This window comes from Cuculus canorus, chromosome 15 (assembly GCF_017976375.1).
Source record: "Cuculus canorus isolate bCucCan1 chromosome 15, bCucCan1.pri, whole genome shotgun sequence".
NCBI lineage: Eukaryota > Metazoa > Chordata > Aves > Cuculiformes > Cuculidae > Cuculus > Cuculus canorus.
The window spans coordinates 973,756-994,225 of NC_071415.1; the positions used below are offsets into that span (position 1 = coordinate 973,756).

Below are 20,470 nucleotides of genomic sequence, written 5' to 3' on the forward strand. Positions count from 1 at the left end.
AAACTCTGTGAAGGAGGGGAAGACAGGGGCCAGCTGGGAGGAAGAGATAATAAAACTGCGGGAGCCGTGCAGGCGCGATAGCGTCAGCTGTAAACAAGCGGAGAAAGAGGAGAGGATCCAAATAAGCCAGCGAGTTTCCAGTGGGTTGAGGAAAGATTGAAGCGTTTGCTGAAGCGTGTGTTGTTTCACACATGGCAAATGTCAGCCCTGGCACCAGGAAAAAAGGAAACACTGCGGAGACCCAGCCTGGGGCGATAGGGAGCTGGGGACACGGCGAGGGGACCCAGGGGCTGCAGGAGGGAGAGGGAGAGGCAGGAGAGACCCAGCTGGGGGAGCCAGTGGCTGCAAGGGAGGAGAGAGGGATGGGCAGGAGGGACCCAGCAGCTGCAGGAAGGAGAGAGGGAGAGGGAGGAGGGAGAGAGGGAATAGCAGGAGGGAGAGAGGGACCAGCAGGAGGGACCCAGCGGCTGCAAGGGAGGAGAGAGGGAGAGGCAGGAGGGACCCAGCACTGCAGGGAGGGAGAGAGGGACCGGTAGGAGGGACTTAGCGCCCGCAGAGAGGGCAGGAGGGCAGTAGGACCCAGCTGGGGGATCAAGCGGCTGCAGGGAGGGAGAGGGACCGTCCGGAGGGACGCAGCGGCCGCAGGGAGGGCGGGTTCGGGGGCAGCGCCCGGCGAGAGGCCGGGCCGGGGGGGAACACCCGGCACAGCGGCCACAGCTGCCACCCTGAGGGACCCGCCCGGCTCCCGCCCCTCCGTGTTCGCGGGAAGAGGGCGGGCACCACCCGGGGATGAAAGAGGGGAGGGGGGGGGATGTTGTGTGTTGCGCGCTCCCGCCCACCGCCGCGCCCTATTGGGTGTCGGGGGCGCGCGGGCGCGTCCCCCCCCCCTCCCTAGCGCGGGAGATGGTGCGGCCCTGCCGGCCGTGAGCGCGCGCCCGGCGCTCCCCGCCCCCGCCCCCCCCCTCCCCAGTCTCCCTCCCTCCGCCCGGCGGAGCGGGCGGCGCCGCGGGGGCAGCGCGGAGACAGCGGCGGAGGGGAGGGAAAGAGAAAAAAAAAGAGGGAAAGAGGGAGCCCCGGGAACGGGCCACCATGCCTCGCTGCGCGGCGCCCCCCCCTCCCCGCGCCTCCCGTGCCCCGTCCTGCGCGGCGCTGCGCGGGCGCCGCTGCGCGCGAGCGGTGGGAGCGCCTTAAAGGGGAGCTAAATCCGCTTCTCCTCTGCGGTGGCTTCGCCCGCGGCCGCCGGGGCGGCTCAACATGGCTTCCCCGCCGCACCAGCAGCTGCTGCATCACCACAGCACCGAGGTGAGCTGCGACTCGAGCGGGGACAGCGTGGCCGTGAGGATCAACCCCCGGCAGCACCAGGGCTGCGGCTCGGCCAAGCGCTGCAAGTACAGCATCTCCTCGAGCTGCAGCTCCGGGGAGTCCGGGGGCACCCGGCGAGCGGCGGGGGGAGGCGGCACCGCCGGCTTCCGACGGCAGAAGAAGCTCCCGCAGCTCTTCGAGAGGGCTTCGTCCAAGTGGTGGAACCCCAAGTTCGATTCCAACAACCTGGAGGAGGCTTGCATGGAGAGGTGCTTCCCGCAGACCCAGCGGCGCTTTCGCTACGCCCTCTTCTACATCGGCGTCGCCTGTCTCCTCTGGGGCATCTATTTTGGGGTTCACATGCGGGAGAAGCGCCTCGTCCTCATGGTGCCGGCCCTGAGCTTCCTTCTGGTGTGTGTAGGGTTTTTTGTCTTCACTTTCACCAAGGCTTACGCCCGCCATTACGTCTGGACTTCGTTGGCGCTCACCCTTCTGGTTTTTGCTTTGACGCTGGCTCCGCAATTCCAGGCGTTGAACCCTCTCTCAGGAAGCGGTGACATGTCCAACCGGACTGCCCCGGACAATCCCACAGACGTTTGTCTGTCTCAAGTAGGCAGTTTTTCCATGTGTATCGAAGTGCTCTTGTTGCTCTACACGGTGATGCACTTACCTTTGTATTTAAGCTTGTTTCTGGGACTGGCGTACTCCGTCCTCTTCGAGACCTTCGGGTATCACTTCCGCGATGAGAACTGTTTTGCGCCTCTGGGAGCCGGTGCCGTTTATTGGGAGCTGTTGAGCAAAGCCTTCCTGCACATCTGCATCCACGCCATCGGTATTCATCTATTTATCATGTCCGAAGTCAGATCGAGAAGCACATTCCTGAAAGTGGGGCAATCCATCATGCACGGAAAAGACTTGGAAGTGGAAAAAGCCCTGAAAGAGAGGATGATTCATTCTGTTATGCCAAGAATAATAGCCGATGACTTAATGAAGCAGGGGGATGATGAAAGTGAAAACTCCATCAAACGTCATTCCACCTCGAGCCCCAAAAACAGGAAGAAGAAGCCCTCCATACAGAAAACCCCCATAATATTCCGTCCTTTTAAAATGCAGCAAATAGAGCAAGTGAGCATTTTGTTTGCAGATATTGTTGGCTTCACGAAAATGAGCGCCAACAAATCGGCCCACGCTCTGGTGGGACTCCTGAATGACCTCTTTGGACGTTTTGACCGTCTGTGTGAGGACACTAAATGTGAGAAGATCAGCACTTTGGGGGACTGCTACTACTGCGTCGCTGGCTGCCCGGAGCCCCGGGCAGATCACGCTTACTGCTGCATCGAGATGGGCTTAGGGATGATCAAAGCCATCGAGCAGTTCTGCCAAGAGAAGAAAGAAATGGTGAACATGAGAGTCGGTGTTCACACTGGGACAGTCCTGTGTGGCATTTTGGGAATGAGGAGGTTCAAGTTTGATGTGTGGTCCAATGATGTCAATCTGGCCAACCTGATGGAGCAACTCGGGGTGGCTGGAAAAGTCCACATTTCGGAAGCTACTGCAAAATATTTGGATGATCGTTACGAAATGGAGGATGGAAAGGTGATTGAGCGAGTTGGTCAGAGCGTGGTGGCCGACCAGTTAAAAGGTACGTGCTTTTAGTTCGTGCTCAGTCTTTTTTTGTTTTCCTTTTCTTTTACTTCATGCGTGTTTTGTGCTTGTGAATTGCGAATTGAACGTGTTTTACATTTAACTCCATTGCTGGTGATCGCAAACACCACGGGAATTATGGAATAAAAGAGATAAGCCACGGAGATAAGCGCAGAAGATCTTCTGGGGGACTCAAAATCTACTTAGGCTTTAGAGCTCCTTAGTGCTCCTTGTGAGAGTATCACATCAGAGGGAGGAGAAGGTTCATGTGCTTGCTGTCTGCAAGAGGTTTTTGTTTTACTGTTGTGTCATCCCTTGATTCAGTAAGTAAACTTGTTAATTGACTTTATGTGCCATACACACAGCATATGTGTTTTGCAAAATTATGTGTATCTGTAAAAAGGGTTGGGTTTTTTTTTTTGGCATTGGTAGAGTTGGGACTGAGAAGGCATTTGGGAAAAATGACAGCTGGATTCACAGAAAGAAATGAACACTGCAGCTTTGGCAGTTCCACACAGCGAGTTGTTACAGTTCGAAGTTAGGCTGGAAAAAGTTACTCAGGTGGTTCAGTGAGCTGGCAGATGCTCTCATTGCTGCAGCTCGAAGGGCTTGGGAATGAAACTGCAAATTTGCCATTTGGAAAAGAAAATGAGGGATCCTTTGGTTCCCCTTATGGCTTGGCTAAGGATCCAATTTCCATTTTTCTACTGAATTGAAACCCTTGACTGCTTTCTAGCAGCACGTAGACATGCGTGCACGGGGACTGTCTGTGCTGGAGGCTCGATTGCCTCTCCATTTACAAAAAGCTGCATCTCTTCAGCGCTGTACTGTTGTCTCAGGGAGGGATGGTTGTCTGCAGTGCTTGTAGTCCCAGGTGGGGAGCAGATGAATCAAACCAGCTGTAGATATGTTGCAAACGCCTTTTATGCTCTGTGAGTTTATTGCTTGTGTTTATAAATGTAGCCATTTTAATAAAGAAAGCGTTGAAAAGGGAGTGGAGGAAACCGAAGGAGTGATGGTGATGCAGGAAGGAGGTATTTGTTGCCACAAACACAAAAGGAGGCCAGGATGGCTGTAGGAAGGTCAGTGAGTAAGGACGAAGGAGAGCATTGCCAAGCGGTGGTGGCAGCGGTAACGGCTGCTTGCCCCTGGCTGGCGCCGCTTTTGATGCGACACAGATACTTATTTTTGGTGCTGCGAGCTGTCCGCGTGCATATGGCAACAGGGCTGAACGGAGAGGCTCCCGGGGAGGAAAGACATCGACACTGACATTGGTGGCTGGGAGCCATAGAGCTGAAGCAGATGCGTGTCCCTGGGCTTTGGCTTTCCGTTTAGCTTCTAAAAATATAAATTCAGTTCATTTCGTTGAAAACTGTTCATGTATTTCATGGAAGGTGTGCTTTATCAGCCAGCATCTCGCCGTTTCTCTTAAGCTGAACCTTGCTGTCCTGGGGAAAACAAACCAAACAGGTTATAGCAAAACAGCCCTGTGATATTTCCCCTTTCCATCTGCCTTCGCAGCCAGATGCAGCCTGAAGACCGTGGTGTCACAACAAAGGAAACAGTATTTTTGCTAAATTTGTAACTGTACTCACTATCATTAACCACAAAGTGACATGAACTTACCGATGTTTTTATTTGTTTATATTTTCTAGGGCATCACAAGAGCACTGTGTAGAGCAATTATCCCCCGTGCTGGGAGTGTTTTTTCACGGTCTTTCTCAGCCTTCTGTTCTGTCCTTGGTTTCTTGTCTTGCAAGAGGGCACGGGCTGCTGTGTCTGGTCAGGGCAGTGGCTCGGACTGTGCAGCTCGGAATGCCTTTCACGGGTTCTGCAGTAGCCATGGTGCTGCAGAGCAACACACTGAAATGCCAGCTAGATAAGATGAAGTGTGCTTTGTGGATTGAAATTTTAATGGTCTCTTCTTGCCCTGAAACCTAGCTGTGGCAAGCAAGTGGAGCACGTGGTGAGAATTACTTTAACGAGGGATATGGATTAGGTTTTTTTTCCCTTTCCGTTCTGTATTTGGTTGTGGAACTGTAATTCTTATCATCCATTTCTTATCTTCCATTTCTTATCAGTGTCTTACATAGTTATAGCAATCGGAGCCTTGCTTGCACTTTTAAACCAACCAGACCTCTGCCATGACCTACTGTGGCACATGTGGTCCCTTTCCCTCCCGTGCCAGCACCCTCAGGGGCGCCTGGTGGGAACTCCAGAGCTGCCTGTTCTTTCCCATTTCCTCGGTACTTTGTTCCGCAGTCGGATTACTTGGCTGATAGGTAAATGGCATCAGGGAAAAAAAATGCAACGATAAAAGCAATCCAACAAGCGGTGCCCTGAGCTGGTGTCTAGAACCTGCTGCAGGGGAGAGTTTTGTTGAGGAGCAGCTCTGAGGTTTAATAGAATAAAGGGAGATTTCACCTCTTAATGAATTGTCCTCTGCCAAGCACCTGCTCAGTTTTATGAGCAGAGGTGCTGCAAGGAAGCTTTGCTCTACTATTTTCCCCAAGGATTCCTTGATAGTAGTGATAGAGAAGAGGAAGTTTGTTGTGGTTATTTAATTATGTCATACATTGTACCCTTTTCAAGTATGAAAGTGCTGTGGAGATAACAGACAGAAGCTTTGTTTCCCTGCCGGTACTTCACTTCTCAGCTTCCTTTCAACCTTTTGTATCTTAATGATATCCTTTTTTTTTTTTTATGTTGTACGTCTAGTGTGTTATCTGTTAATTGTCTGCGCTGCCGTAGCTAATCTTCCCGAGGCTAAGTCAACACAATCAAGTAAACTCTTTATAGAGTGAAATGGGAGGTGCTGAGGGCTCTGTGTCCACGTTCTGCATGTTCCAAGACCTCTACTGAAGACTAGCTTTGGACTGGGTCTTTGAACAAAAGTGCTTCTGTGGCTGAAGCACATCGGATGCGCTCCTGGAGCGAGTCTTTTGGCTGGGTTCACTCAGCAGGAATCCAGGTACAGCTCCACGGTGTGCACCAAAGCAGAGCATGTGGGAGGGAATGGGGCAAACTCCTTCAAACCCACGCTCTGCATTCCATAGGAAATACTAAGGTAGAAGTACCCTGAGTTGTCCTAGCGCTGCTCTGCTTGTTTTTTGGAATAGACAAGGCAAAGCTAAATTTCTCTTTCCCTCTGCTGCTTTGTGGTTCACCGAGATCTTAGGATGGAAATGTCTCTTCTTCTACCTTTGCTTCCTTGGCTCCTTATTGTGGAGGCTCTGGGATGTTCCCTCCTGTCTCTGAATTTTGAATTAAGTAGATGGTGCCTAAAACAACCCAACACAGAGAGCGCGCCCTTGTTGACCTCACAGTGTTTTTGCTTGTTTCTGACTGCTGTTTGTTTTAAGATTGCCTTGGCCATCTGTTTTCACAGCGCCTGAGCCCCTTGGGTGCGAGGAAGGCACAGGAAAGCGACCTTGCGGTGACTATTCGAGGTCCACAGCTAAACCCTACGACATCAGTTCAGTTATGTCTTCTATAATAATTTTGCCATAGGTGTAGAGACAGTTTGCTTTCTCTGTTTTCTTGCTGAGCTTCCTAGCAAATAGATTTGTTGAAGACAATGCAATACTGAGAGTCACGTAGCGTATGTTAACATGTCCCTTCTGAATTCCGGAGTCAGTGATCTCTTCTCAGGATATAAAAAGTTCTGCTCATGGAAATATTTTTGTTTTGCTCTGTTGCTCTTGGTTGTTTGCATTTCTCTTTCTTGTTACTGAGGAGGTCACAATATTGCTGTTTGCCAGCCAGCAACTCTTCCAGAAATACCAGGGTCACTGGCATTTTTTTTCGACTGCTCAAAATACGTAAGCGTGTTGGGGCAAGAATGCTTTTTCGGTGTTTACAGAGCAGAGCATGATTTCATTTGGGGCGTTTGTATGTGTGCTGATACTCTAAGAAGAGTTATTCCTGAACTTTCTGCAGCCAGACACCTCCTTCTTTGATTTGATTCAAGGAACGGCTTTACCACTGAATTTCTGTCAGAAGCCTGTGGAGATACAGACACACTTTTCTCGCTAATTTTGCTGTTTGCTTCATCATGAGAAGGATGCATGTGGACCTTGTGCCCTCTGTCCGCGGGCTGACCCAACCGAGTTACTGATGGCTTCAGTGGGAAGGGCAGCTTTCCCAGTTTGAAAGCCCACCAGTTCCCCTGTGGCAACTGGTGGCCGTTCCTGATGGTGCGTATCAACGACCTACAGCTTGCTGTGTTGTCGTTCACTGTTCTCCGTGTGCCTTTTCGTATCTCCTTCACTTTTAAACATCTTTTTTTTGTGAAACAAGTTATAAAAATCACCATTTTGCTTAATGTTGAAATCTTTAAATGTGATGTAAGGTTACTGTTTCTCCATAAATAGCCTAGGTCTTCCTGTGGTGCCAACCTGTGGCTGGTGGGATGCTTTTCCCATGGCAAAAATGGGATACAGCTCTGCCTGGTGCCTTGGTACTCCACTGCTTCTTCAGGTCTGGCTTGCAGGGAACGCAGTGCAGGCGTTCCTGAAAGACAAAAGCCTCGGATAAGATTATGAAGAGATAAGCTGTTGAATTTTTCTTCCCTTCCTCCCCTCTGTGGAGACCTTGGTTACACGCTGGTGGCAGTGATCTCCTCCCTCGTGCCCCGTCTCTCTTTCACCAGCCCTGCGTGCAGAGGACCCGTGGCTCTTGGACGTTTCTCAGCGATAGGTGAAAGATAAGGTTAAAGTTTTCTGTAGGTTTTTGAGCCCAACTTGCTGGGCGTAGTGTAAATCTAGAAGGGTTGTGGCTGTGCCAGCAGGACAGCTCGGCGGAGCTCTGCGCAGGTTCAGCTTGGCTAGGAGCAGCTTTCCTCTCTCCCTAGCGAGTGCTTTAGGGTGGGTGTAGGAGGTCAGGGGCTGTTCTGGTTTGCGGCTCGCCGTCTTCTGTGCAGGTCTGGTTTCATCATGTTCAAGAAGTGTAAAACTTTAAATACTGGCTTTTTTTTTAATTTAGTTAACTCATTTGCAGCAGAGGTTATTATTCTTGATTTTGTGTTTTCTGATACTAATGTGGTGGTCAGGCAACAGCTGATGGATAGAACAAATGTCAGGGGTTTAAAATGGTAATGAATAAGCATGTGGACACATTTCCACTGTCCCAGAAAACAAAATTCCGCGTGCTGACTGAGAAAGAGAATTGTAGTGAGTAGTCAGTTTATCGATTTTACATAACCTGACCTTTTAATTGCTATTATTATCAGGTAGTAGTTCATGATGTTATTTTCAAGTGTGAGACTGAAAGTAAAATACCGTACACAGGTTGACTTCACTCCTGTTTTTAAAAATTAAAAGTGTTCAGTGACAGATAATTCATTATAATCAGAGGTAATTTGCATGAAGGCATATTGCCAGGAAGAAGTAAATTCTACATTGATTTAACATTTTGACATGATCTGTAATTTTACCATGTAAAAGCAAAAAGGAAAGGAGGTAAACAGTGACTAGAGTTGCTCAACCTGGTTCTTGTCAAGTCCTCATTTGGGGAAGACATGTTTCATAGCTATCAACAAAAGGAAGAACTTTATATGAAAACCTAGCGATTATTGAGCTTTCCAAATATTTTACAGGGTATGGTGGCATGACTTTTTCTGGAAGGAAACCTGTGTAGCTGTGCATCAGCTTCACTGCCAGGGAGGTGGTGTGAGCTCTGCAGAAACGCCACGGCATCTCCAGGTTTTGAGGAAGATTTGTCGAGTAGCTCCTGGTTTTATTTGTGCAAGACCAAGTAGAAAAATATCTTTATTAAAAATATTGACACTTAAGCTGGTTTTGTTATTTAAGGGCGGCGTGGATATTGGCTTTGAGGCTTTGATAACATAATTTGGGGCTGATTTGACTGCACACAGTGAAAAATAATTTGTAAGTATTGTTAGTATCTCTATAAGATTGTCCACATTGACCAGGTGGAGACTGACTCTAACCACGTCCTTAGTTTAAAAAGATGGGATCTGGTTTATATTTATTGTGTGTCCTGACACCAATGAACAAGTAAGTCAAGGTAGTGCTGCCAGTTGGCTGCCAAGTGTGGCAGCTCTGCCTGCTTAAGCCCTATATAAGCATTTTAGAGTGAAGTAGCAGTTTCAAGAGACCTTAAGACATTTCCATTCTACAAGAGTCGAAGTGACCGCAGGCAGGAGTGGAGCTTTATTCTAGAGTGTGGGAAAGATGAGAGCTGAAATCTGAGGTCCTGCAGTATTGCAGGGGCGCCATGGCTTCTGCTGCATTTGGTGATCGTAATCTGCAGAGTCTTTCACTCATGTTTCTCTCTTATACTGAAATATAGGTGCTGCAATGTAAGCAGGTACCCTACAAGTGAAAATCTGAGCCCTCTTCTTTATCACTAAAGCTTCAGAGGTAGGTGAGGGACTATTTAAATGCAAGAGAACTGTTTTAAATAAAAGCCTTGACACTGTGGCTTTTACAGGAAAAAGATTGATGGAAAAGACAAAACAAAGTCAAAGACGTGTGATTTATATTCATCTGCTGTCATGAGGAGGATGCATGATTTGAATGGGTTGTTTAAAACTCTTTTTGTGGTTATTTCACAATATATACTTCACTTTTTCTTCTGGCAGGCAAAGCGTGTAAGAATATATGTTCACCACTTCAAAACAAAGTGCATTTCCATTGGATTTCAAGTTGCTATTGATTGTCCTTCAATATTACTAAGATTAGTAAATTAAAATGATTTGCAACCAGCTACAGTTTGTGTGTGTAAGCTTTCTCTGATCCTGAATCAGAAGTGCACTCCATCCACCCTGGCTCTGTAAGGAGAGCCAGTCATTCCTCTTTCCGTTACAGCTGACACTTGAAAATTCTCTGCTATTTTTAGATTATTTTCAATCTCATTTCTGTCCTTTGAAAAGAAAGAAAAAAAAAATTCCTTGCCTTTAGATGTTCAACTGCCAGTGGTAACTGCTGTTGCTGAGAAGGCAGCTAGTCAATATAGCCCCTTGGAACGAGCTGGGTTATGTCGGTGCGTGTTATTGTGGTGGCTATTCCATGGGTTTGTAGGGAATGAATCAAAGAATCAGTAGATTGGAAAAGACCTTGGAGATCATCAGCTCCATTAGGTTGGAAAAGACCTTAGAGATCATCAACTCCGTTAGATCTTTTCCAACCTATGGAGCTGATGGAGTCTTTTCCAGCTGGAGTTGGTGGTTGGAACTTGATATAAAGCAAAGCCAGGCAGATTTTGAAAGGGTGACTGCTTGTTCCCAACTAATAACTTTTGAAAATATAAAGTGGCAGTTGGAGAAGAAGTTTAGACTGAGGACTGTACCATTGTGCTACTGCTTCCTTTGCACCCAGACCTCAGTTTGGACTGATGCAGCAGAATGGAGTTGGCTGGTTAGGTTTGTCTTGCTAAGCATTTCTCCGTGTTGGACTGTCCCAGAAATCTCTACTGCCCTGCCAAATACCCTAGCAAATAGTCCCATTCATTTTTTTCCCCAAATGTTCTAACTTTGAGCAGCACGCCTATTGATACATGGCTGTAAGATAGATCATTTTCATGGTTCTGAAATTCTTTTGTGAAGGAGCAAAACATTGTAGATATTTTTCTTCAGCCAGCATCGTTTGGGCTCAGAATGCCCCTTGCCACTGCCTGAAAGCTTTTTGGGTTTGTCTTTGCTGCAGTGATTTAATGTGGTAATTCTTAGCAAACTATATACATGACCATGACTGTGTATTGCAGATCTTCTCTGGTAGCGCTTGCTGTTCCGCTTGTTGCACTTCTGAAGTGGTTGTCTTCAACTCGACAATTTAGAATCGACATTATTGTCATAAAACAGCTTTACTTACAAACTGTCCAGAATTGTAGCTGTCGGAGTGAAGTCCACCAGCTTCCTTCCATCTGCTGTGTAACGCAGGTAGAAACGTGCGAATAGAGGAGAATGTCTTTTGTTGTCTGTGTAACACCTTGGTTATCTACCAGTGACAGAGTAGTTTGCTTCCCTTTGGCTTTTTTCCTTCGGCTGCCAGCTGAAGTTAACACAAATCCATGTGTGTGGCTGTTGCCCTGGGGTGGAAGGCCAGGATCTCCAACTGGCCACGTGGCTCCTAACCCAAAGGTCCTCCCATTGCAAGGGAGGAGTGAGGCCACATGCAGAGAGAGCCGGAGGGCATCCAAATCCAAGCTGCTTGTAAATAAGTCTATAAGGACTTATTTTCCTTTCAGTCGTGTTAATTTATAGATCTTAATAGAAAAAAAATCTGTTTTTTCCTCCTCAAAAAAGAGTAAAGAGGAGGAAGTGGAAAGCAAAGCTAATTGATAACCAATATCAATGATATTAACAACTGTTTGGGTGTTTTAGGAGCCAAAATGGTGATGGTTTCATTGACCGTGCCCAACTGCACAGTAAGCAAAACCGAAAAAAACCCCAAAGGTCTGGAATTGAAATAAAACATGCTATGGAATATTGATTCAGCCTACAGGGAAACTTCTGCTTCCAGCATTGGATGCCTAATTCTTTGCATTCATAGAAAACAAGGGTATTTGAGTCAGAAGTGGAATCTTTATTTTTTAAACGTGCGGCTTTGCTGTTTGACTTGGGTGCCTACTACGCAGAGTAGAATTCCTTTCTTCACAGGGTGCTACCTTGGGTGTGCTGCTTTCAAGAGACCCCGCAGGGAAGGTTTGCATAGCTGTTCCCAGCAGCTCTTGGAGTCTAGTGCTTGCATTCTTTGACTCGTTTAATGGATGCCTGAAGTCTGGCCTGTAAGGTACAAAGTGTCTTTAACCTCTGACTGACTTGACCAAAGTCCAACAGATAGCTCTTCTGGAAACGGGATGAGTGTTACAGCTGGGATGTGATGAAGAAACGTTCCTGTCAGGGCGTTATTTTGCAAAGAGACCGGGTACAACTTCAGCTTCGAGCGTCCTTTGTTTAGCGTGGTGCTTAGACTCATAGAATAGTTTGAGTTGGGAGGGACCTTAAAGATCATCCAGTTCCAACCCTCCTGCGATGGGTGGGGACATGTCCCACTGTACCAGGCTGCTTGGTAAGAACTGTCTGCTAGGTCGGCAGTCGGACTCGCTGAGAGAAGAAATGGCAATGGCCTTACAGAAGAATGAAGGAGACTTTGCAGTGTCGTATGCTTCCACAGTGAAATTACGCCAGCAGATAATCAGGCTGTGATCCAAGACTTCTGTAACCTTTCCCATCTATTTCCAGTTTTTAAAACTTCGTTCTGATTTGATAATGCTTTGTAGGAAAGCAACAGGATTTTACTTGCTTGCTCTGACTCCCTATTTGGACAGATCTTGCTACCAAGATACAGGTTATGAAAGAGATCTATCTCATATGTACATTTAAGTCACTACTGAGACAATATTTAATGTATTACTTGCTGCTTGGCAATGTGGCATTAAGTAGAAGCAGAGAGCATTCCTAAAAACACCACGTGAGGATGAGAAAATGTATTGTAAGTTGTTTCATAATCCCAATAAACCATGTAAGAGAAATGCACACGCCCCGTGCCCCACCCCAGGTTCTGGAATCCATACTGAGTAGTAGCTGGATTTTTTCTGCTGAGGGTGTTAAAATAATGTGTATGCCTTTGGTTATGAAACATTGCTGCTATTGGAATTTGCTGTGGGTACACAGGTAAATAAAAGGTCTGCTGGTCTTCGGTGACGTCACATTCTCTTACCTGGGTCAGGTACTTTAATTTGGTATTTGATGGTAGTTTTCCACAAAGAAGTCCAAAACTCTTAATTACATAAAGCTGTTGTGAGTTATACGTACTCACACTCACAACACACTCACTGTGTGTTGCTTTTTATACGTACATATAGATGGGTATAATCTGGAGAGGGGAAGATTTAGGCTAGACGTAAGGAAGAATTTCTTCACCATGAGAGTGGTGAGACACTGGAGAAGGTTGCCCAGGGAAGCTGTGGCTGCCCCATCCCTGGAGGTGTTCAAGGCCAGGTTGGATGGGCCTTGGGCAGCCTGATCCAGTGGGAGGTGTCCCTGCCCATGGCAGGAGGTGGAACTGGATGGACTTTAAGGTCCTTTCCAACCCAGACTATTCTATGAATCTATGATTCTATGATACAGGTGTGTATAGATATAGCGTTTCAGTAAATATGTGCATCCTTAGGATGTTTCTTACATGTGAACACTCCAAATTGTCTTTGCAGTGCATTATTTCTGAGTAACCCAATGTTTGAATCATGTTTAATCAACTTGGAAAGTGTGCTTCATTCTTGCGCAGGAATGACGGTGCTCATCAAATGGGTGGCATTTTTTAATAGAAATTTTGCACAGCTCCCTGTTAAATAGGGGCCATCATAAAATCTACCTGTGACTAATAGAAGGAGGGAGCCATGGCTCAAAGTGGTTCTCAGAGCTCCCATGTCTTTAGCAGGCTTTGCTTCAGAACGGCACAGGATCTCCGAGCTTGACAGCACTGCTTGCAGGAGAACAACTCTGGAAAAAGAAGGTGGAGGTGTGTTTGAGCACCATCTGCCTGCTCATGATAACCAAGCCTGCAACCTCTTGCTCTGCCTGATGGTAGGGCAGGGGAAAAAGGAGACGGAGGCTGCTATTGCTTAAAATCTGCAGGTGCAGGCTACAGAGGGGAAGGTGCTGCTTTTGGAGCCCTGATGAAGCTCTGCAGTGACCGCTGTGCTTTGTTGCATGCTCCTGCTTGGAGATAGAGACAGTTTGGCGATGGCTGTTTGATGTTCAGGAGGTGGTAATGATTTTGTGTCTGTGATCGGGTACTGCAACTCAATCAGACCATACGGGAGGCATTTTTGATCAGGCACAGTGTTTTCTAAGTGTTATAAAAAATGCGTGCGTGACGTGGCTATATTTAAAACATGGTACATCTGTTAAGCATTTAATTCTTTCCAACATTTCAGGAGGTGACAAAGTTGGAAGATAAAGGGTTTTTTTTTTTCCAAGTTAGGATATTTGTCTGCAAATCTTCCACCCTTGCCAGCACTTCAGGAAAGGAGTGTATTTGATAGACACCTAGATAAACTCCATTACTTATGTGTTTTGGGACTTAGATTATTATTTGACTTGTATGAGCCTTGTATCGGGCCCAGACAAGCGTGGAGCAAATATGGCCATAAATTAGTGGGAGCTGTTCTGCTGCTGCTGCAACGGAGGAGGCTTTGCAACTTTAGCTTGTGCTGACAGCGCATTATTTGTCCAGCCTGTTCTGAGTAAAGAATTTGTTAATTCTTACACTGCTCAGTAAGCCTAGGGGTTGGACCATGCCCTCCAATGTTCTGTGCAGCTTTTTAAACACCAAATCCTCCTAATTCTAATGGCACTCTGTGTTAAAGTTTATGGTTGTTTCAATTCAAAGAAAAGCCATTTGTTTTTAATAGCAGAATTATCCATTTGTGGAAATAATGTGATTGGGTGTGTGTTAATGTGATTTTCGGGACTTTGTGGTGTCACAACAGTCAGGGGCAGGGAATATATAACACTCAATTCAGGAACTGCATGTAATACGCATTGAGTATGTCTATAGATATCTTTAAATGTAGCAAATGACTTTCACAAATATAACTAAAGCAAAATGATGCTCTAGAACTCCGTAGTGCTGTACTTAGGTGAGTCAGTATACACTGAACACAAAGTACAAGAGTTAAAGCTATAAGCACAGACTTTGGGATCAGAAGGATGGCTGGGAGCATTTACGAGAGCTTTTATAGCCCTTTCAGTGCATATGTAAAATTCCAACTCTGAATATTACATAATCTTATGGAAAATTAGCCAGTGAAGTGTAGCCAATATTAGGTGTCGTCAAAAGGGTATATCAAAAGCAGCGTGGCCAGCAGGGGAGGGACGGGATTTTGCCCCTCTATTCCTCTCTTCTGAGACCTCATCTGGAGTATTGTGTCCAGTTCTGGAATCCTCAGCATAAGAAGGAGATGGAGGTGTTAGAACGGCTCCAGAGGAGACTACAAGGATGATGGGAGGGCTGGAGCACCTCCCTTACGAGGACAGGCTGAGAGAGTTGGGGTTGTTCAGCCTGGAGAAGAGAAGGCTCCGAGGAGATCTTATAGCGACCTTCCAGTACCTGAAGGGGCTACAAGAAAGCTGGAGAGGGGCTGTTCACAAAGGCTTGTGGGGATAGGACGAGAGGGAACGGGGATAAACTGGAGAGGGACAGATTTAAGCTACACAGAAGGAGGAATTTCTTCATTATGAGGGTGGGGAGGCCCTGGCCCAGGCTGCCCAGAGCAGTGGTGGCTGCCCCATCCCTGGAGGTGTTCAAGGCCAGGTTGATTGAAAGCTTTGAGCCCCTGATCCAGTGGGAGGTGTCCCTGCCCCTGGCAGGGGGTGGAACGAGGTGATCTTAAAGGTCCCTTCTTACTCAAACTATTTTATGGTTCTTTGATCTGCATCCATCAAATAGCCACCTCTCAGAGAAGCAGTGGTGCTGAATTAATTGAGAAGTCTGTGCTGCTACCTGAGCTTCTTGGTTGAGGAGGAGTTGGTGGCACTGAGCCCCAGCAAGGTGCACTCGCTCTTGCACGGTGAAGGCAGGGAGCAGTGAGCTGGTAACGCCGATAACTGATTCCAGATGGGCTCTCCTGCTCCACTTGGCAGAGAGGGTGTGCACTACAGAAGAAGGAGAGAAGAGGGATGATAACTGAATGTGGTGTTGGGCCATAATCTAGGAAAATCAGCAAGGGCCTATCCCTACACTTGAGTTGGTAACAGCTCTGTTAGAACCTTGTAGGACAAAGAAGTCGTTTTCATTTTTTGAGCATATTTAGCTTTTTTTCCCTGGTTTGACTTTGCTGTGTCTTGTAAATTAAAGAAAATCTCTTTTCTTTCAGTTAATGTCTTGATTTGTTCAGCCTGGAGATTTCTATACATTTGGATATTTTTTATGCTAATACGTAGTTAAACCATAACAAATGGAGGACGAAATTTTACCCTCTAGTATTTACTGTTTCCTTTCACTTGTCAGGGGATAGAAATCTACCACACGTGCACAGTACACAAACTGGAAGGCTCACCAGGTATTGGGATAATGGGTGTGAATTAAATGTATGTTGCTCATACATAGGTGCTGTGGTGAGAGTGAGCCAAGAGCTTGGTTTGAAACCTCTTTCTAGAATCCCTGCTTTAATTTAAACTCATCTGTAGCTGTGTTGCCTGTTTCTACAAAACCGCTGTGTAGACGTTTGCCTGGCTGAAAATATTCTTCTTCTGACATGCCCATTCATTCATCTCCGGAGGTTAGGGTTAAGTTACCCTAACCAAGCACCTGCTTATCCCTATAGTTGGGTGTCTGGAGATCTGTGTTTTGTGGCATTCCTGGTTGCTCTCATAAAGCTTCAGAAATAGTTTACTTCACCTTCCCATTCTGTGAAGTTTAACTATTGCTGGTCTATAGGGTTTTTTGGTGAAGCTTACCAGACATCCTGAAAATGGGGCGGTGAAGCGTTGTCTTGCTGAGACTGAGATATCTACTGTACGTTCTGCTGTGCGACTCCTCAAAGCAGGTTTACATCCCTAGCAGTCATACACGTGCTCACTTCTGAAATGTATCTGTGGTAGAATGGGTGACACAAAGTGCCGGTACGTGCAGAGGTCGAGTAATGAGCTCCTTTATTGCTAAGAAGCTGTGATAATGCTTTGTTGACGGTGATTCCCAAAATGCTGTATTTGAGCTTTGTTTGAAAATCCAGGTGCTTGCTGCTGTAGCTGAGTTAAAGAGACTGAATAATGAGTAGTTAAATTAGTAGTATTGCTCCATGGAACACAGGTTGTATTGCTTGATAATTCTGCCTTGGAAGCTTTGCCTCCAGATACTCTTTTTGTGCTGAGATGGAATATTCTCTCATATCCCACCGCAGTCCCACATGGTCGGCGTACAGCATCTTTCTCCCTGTGCTGAAGCAAGGAGGAATATAGGAGAGATATGTAGTTGTCCTCCTTAGTATGGCAGTATAAATAACATGTAGAATAATTTGAGGTCTTAAAAAGTTAGTTTAGGAAATACAGAGAGGAGAAGTTGTCATGAAGTCTGTTTTTCAGTACGTTTGTTTTCTTTAATGCAAACCAGATAGTGATTTTGCTTTGTTACTGCAGTGCCGTGGTTGCTGTAGAAGAAAGAGGGTATTAAATGGCAAGGAAGGAAACGGTTCTTTCATGCTCTGAAGTTCTCTGATGCTGCCTAGCGTTTGGGGCGATTCATGCTGTTTCCTGCAACAGAATTTAGCTTTTTGGATGTTGGAGCTGGAAAAAGCATGCTGCAGCAGCAATAAGACAGCCAAGATGCTTTTTGTTGTTCATTTGTAAAGAGCTCTCCCCAAAGTAAATTCCAAGAGCTTTAAAACATGGAAGAGCCTCTACTTGTCCCATGTGTGGAAAAAGTGATTGATTCTGTACACGTATCCAGCTGATGTTTGGCTGGTTTGAATACGGATACTGCTTAGCCTGGTTGTTTATGTGAACGCTGCTTGTGATGTGAACGTGTCTGTATGTGTGGAGAAATTGGAGTTTTTGAACTATCAGTACACATTGTACAAAAAAGATGTGTATTTTTAGTTGCAGTTTTATCAGCCAAGACAGCAGAGAGACCAAGTGTGTAGGAATAATACATGAAAATCTGGAAGGTAAGCACCAGTGGGAACATTCACAGCACAGTCAGTAGGTTGTTGAGTTCCCTTATGTTTGCCTTTTGAATATATGATTATGAGATTTGGAGCTGTGATTACTTGATTTTTAAATATATTGCAGGGTTTAATTTTTTTTTCTTTCTATAATCTACTTAAGAAAGAAGGTAGTTGGGGGCAAAGATGTTTTGAAAGAACCTGGAGTGAAAGGGAGATTAATGGCTGATTTTTGATCCAGTGGGAGAGTATTTATGCTCAAAGAGGGGAGATTGAGATTAGATTTTAGGGAGAAATGTTTTGCTGTGAGGGTGGGGAGGCCCTGGCCCAGGTTGCCCAGAGCAGTGGTGGCTGCCCCATCCCTGGAGGTGTTCCAGGCCAGGTTGGATGGGGCTTGGAGCCCCTGATCCAGTGGGAGGCGTCCCTGCCTGTGGCAGGGGGTGGAACTGGATGGGTTTTGAGGTTCCTTCCAACCCAACCCATTCCATGATTCTATGAATAATTCCCATGGTCTTCTGAGCATGGGAACAATGGTTCTTCTCTATTTCGTGTGCTCAGATGCCAGGGTGCCTCCAGGGAGGTTGCTTTTTGGATGCTCCTCTACATTCCCGACTTAAAATTTCAGGGGCCACATAGGAGCTGAATTTTCTCAGTGAAGCACAAGCTCCTCCCCGTGATAACTTCTGCGGTTCCAAAGAAAGATCACATTTGCTGGTAAATTGTTCTCCCTCCTCCCAAAAACCTGACAGCTGTTTTGAGAAGCTATTTTCAGGCTGGAACGTGAAACTTGGCAGAGAACCAGGCATAAACAAATTAGCAGTGTTCCCCCCCTTTAAAAATGACTGTGTACGTCTACTTACAATTTGATGTAGCTGATGATATGTTAATGCTGTAGTTTATTTTCTCCTTTTTATTTACTTTAGTATTCTTTAATGCATGTTTGCTAATAATTCAAAAGCACAAACAACTGGAGGTAGGTGGTGGACTTTGTGCTTCTGATGCAATTTGCTGATGTGAGATATGTTGTAAAATAGGAAAGGTAGGATTTACGGATCCTGGAGGTAGTGGGGTTTCTAGCCAGTCAACTGAAGAGCAAAACTTACTTCGGAGCAATTATCTCACATATTTTGCTGCAAGTTTCCAAGGTCCCATAGCACCGTGATAGCTTTTCTCAAAATATTGTGGCTTATTTAGGCAAATTTTCAGTGTTTGTTTTCTTTCTTCTCTTGTAACTGAAGATAAAACCCCGTAGGCATTATAGCAGCAAAATATTTTAGTGGGGTGGAAGCTGTTAAGGGAAAATACTTAGTCCTAAATTTTCTTTTGTAATTTTAATTACCTATTAGATTGTTTCTTCTGAGAAGCAAATTAGAGAGGAATTTTGTGATGGTATTTGGAAAAACTGAGAGGCACTGGGGAAGTGGAAATCAAAGGGATGTTGAGTGACAGTGCAAGGGAAGAGACTAGAAGAAGCTGAAATCTGTAGAAAACAAACCTGGATTGCTTTTTGAGGGGTGTTTCTTGTTTAGTGCTTAAATCTCATAATTTTTATTTTGGTAATAGAAGAAATATGAGCAAGAAAGTTGTGAACTAAATGGAGAGAATGCATAAGAGAGCAGCCGAGATAGTCGAATGTCTAGAGAAGAGTAAAGGAATTGCAAAAGCCTGGATAGGAGAACAACGTGGTCTTCAGTTGGGGTGAAAGCTGCCTACGGAGAGGAAAGAGACAGCGCAGGAAGCCCTGGACTGAAATTGCTGCAAAAGCAGGTGGTGTGTTGGGCAGCAGCAGCTTTAGGGGGAGTGAAGGAACCATCTGTAGGGACTGTTCCAGACACCTGACCTCGAGGCAGTGGGCGCCCAGACAGGTGAGCAGGCTTTCCAGCCTTATCAGTTATTACTCCTGTGAAGATATTTTGTCTAGCGATAGGACCAGAGGAAATGGCCTCAAGTTGCACCAGGGGAGGTTTAGATTAGATATTAGGAAGAAATTCCTTACCAAAAGAGTGATGAAGCCAGTGGAGCAGCAGTGGAGTCTCCATTCCTGGAGGGATTCAAATAACGTGTGGCTCTGGGACACGGTTTAGCAGGCACGGTGGGGTTGGGCTGATGGTTGGACTGGTTGAGCTTAGACGTCTTTTCCAACCTCGGTGATTCTGTAATTCTACAACTTACCACCTTCTAGAAAGGATCAGAAAGCTGTGGGTAGGGATTGATTACTGCTGTAACAGCTCGGCTGTGCCGCTGTTGCTAAAGATGCGGTATTTCAGCAAGATGGCATTAGAAGAATTTTAATCCTCTTTTTGAATAATTTGGCCTAGAGATGTTGCCGATATACTGAGGGAGGGAGATTGTTTGGGTTTTTGTGTGTTGTGAACTAACTTGTCCAGGACACAGAATAAAAGAGAATTGCTCTGCTTGAAGTAGATAGAGATAATCTTTACTGTCATCAAAAGCTGTGTGGAATAATAATGCTAAAGCTACGCCTTTCCTTTCTACAGCAGTGTAGTTTCCAGCAGTTTTGGTTCCACAGCCCAACGGTATGTTCCCAGGGAGAAACAGGCACAGGGTTGTCCACACAGGTTGTGCGATGGTGACTGTGGTGTGTGTGGGTACCACGGTGCTTGTCGCTGAGATGCAGATGTGCTGCTGAACAGCTAACAGCACGCTCGCCCTACCTCCTGCTGCCGATGCTGAACAGAGCAAAGCACATCAGAGTTAGCATTCCTTTTTTCCTTAACACCTCAGCAGGCTCTGCTCTTCACTGCCAAGAGTTTTTCCTATAGGTGGAAATGCAGCGTGCAGGGGGACTAACTTTTATCTTTACATGCAAACGTGTGCGGGTCTGTAAATAGAAGGCATTGCTTCTGCCAGTTCAGAGCTGCTAGTTCTGAAAAAA

General features: G+C 46.2%; 1 protein-coding gene across 6 annotated transcripts in view; it reads left to right on the top strand.

Annotated features, from left to right (window-relative positions):
- Positions 1-969: 969 nt before the first annotated feature.
- Positions 970-20,470, top strand: part of ADCY9 (adenylate cyclase 9) — a 107,457-nt gene continuing 87,956 nt past the window's right edge. For all 6 annotated transcript variants that reach the window (XR_008452364.1, XR_008452362.1, XR_008452361.1 and 3 more), the window contains exon 1: positions 970-2,944. Coding sequence is in view for 2 of the 6 variants with exons in the window: in XM_009570976.2 (XP_009569271.2) it covers positions 1,255-2,944 (1,690 nt within the window). In the remaining 4 variants the exon portion in view is untranslated. The remainder of the gene's footprint in view (positions 2,945-20,470) is intronic.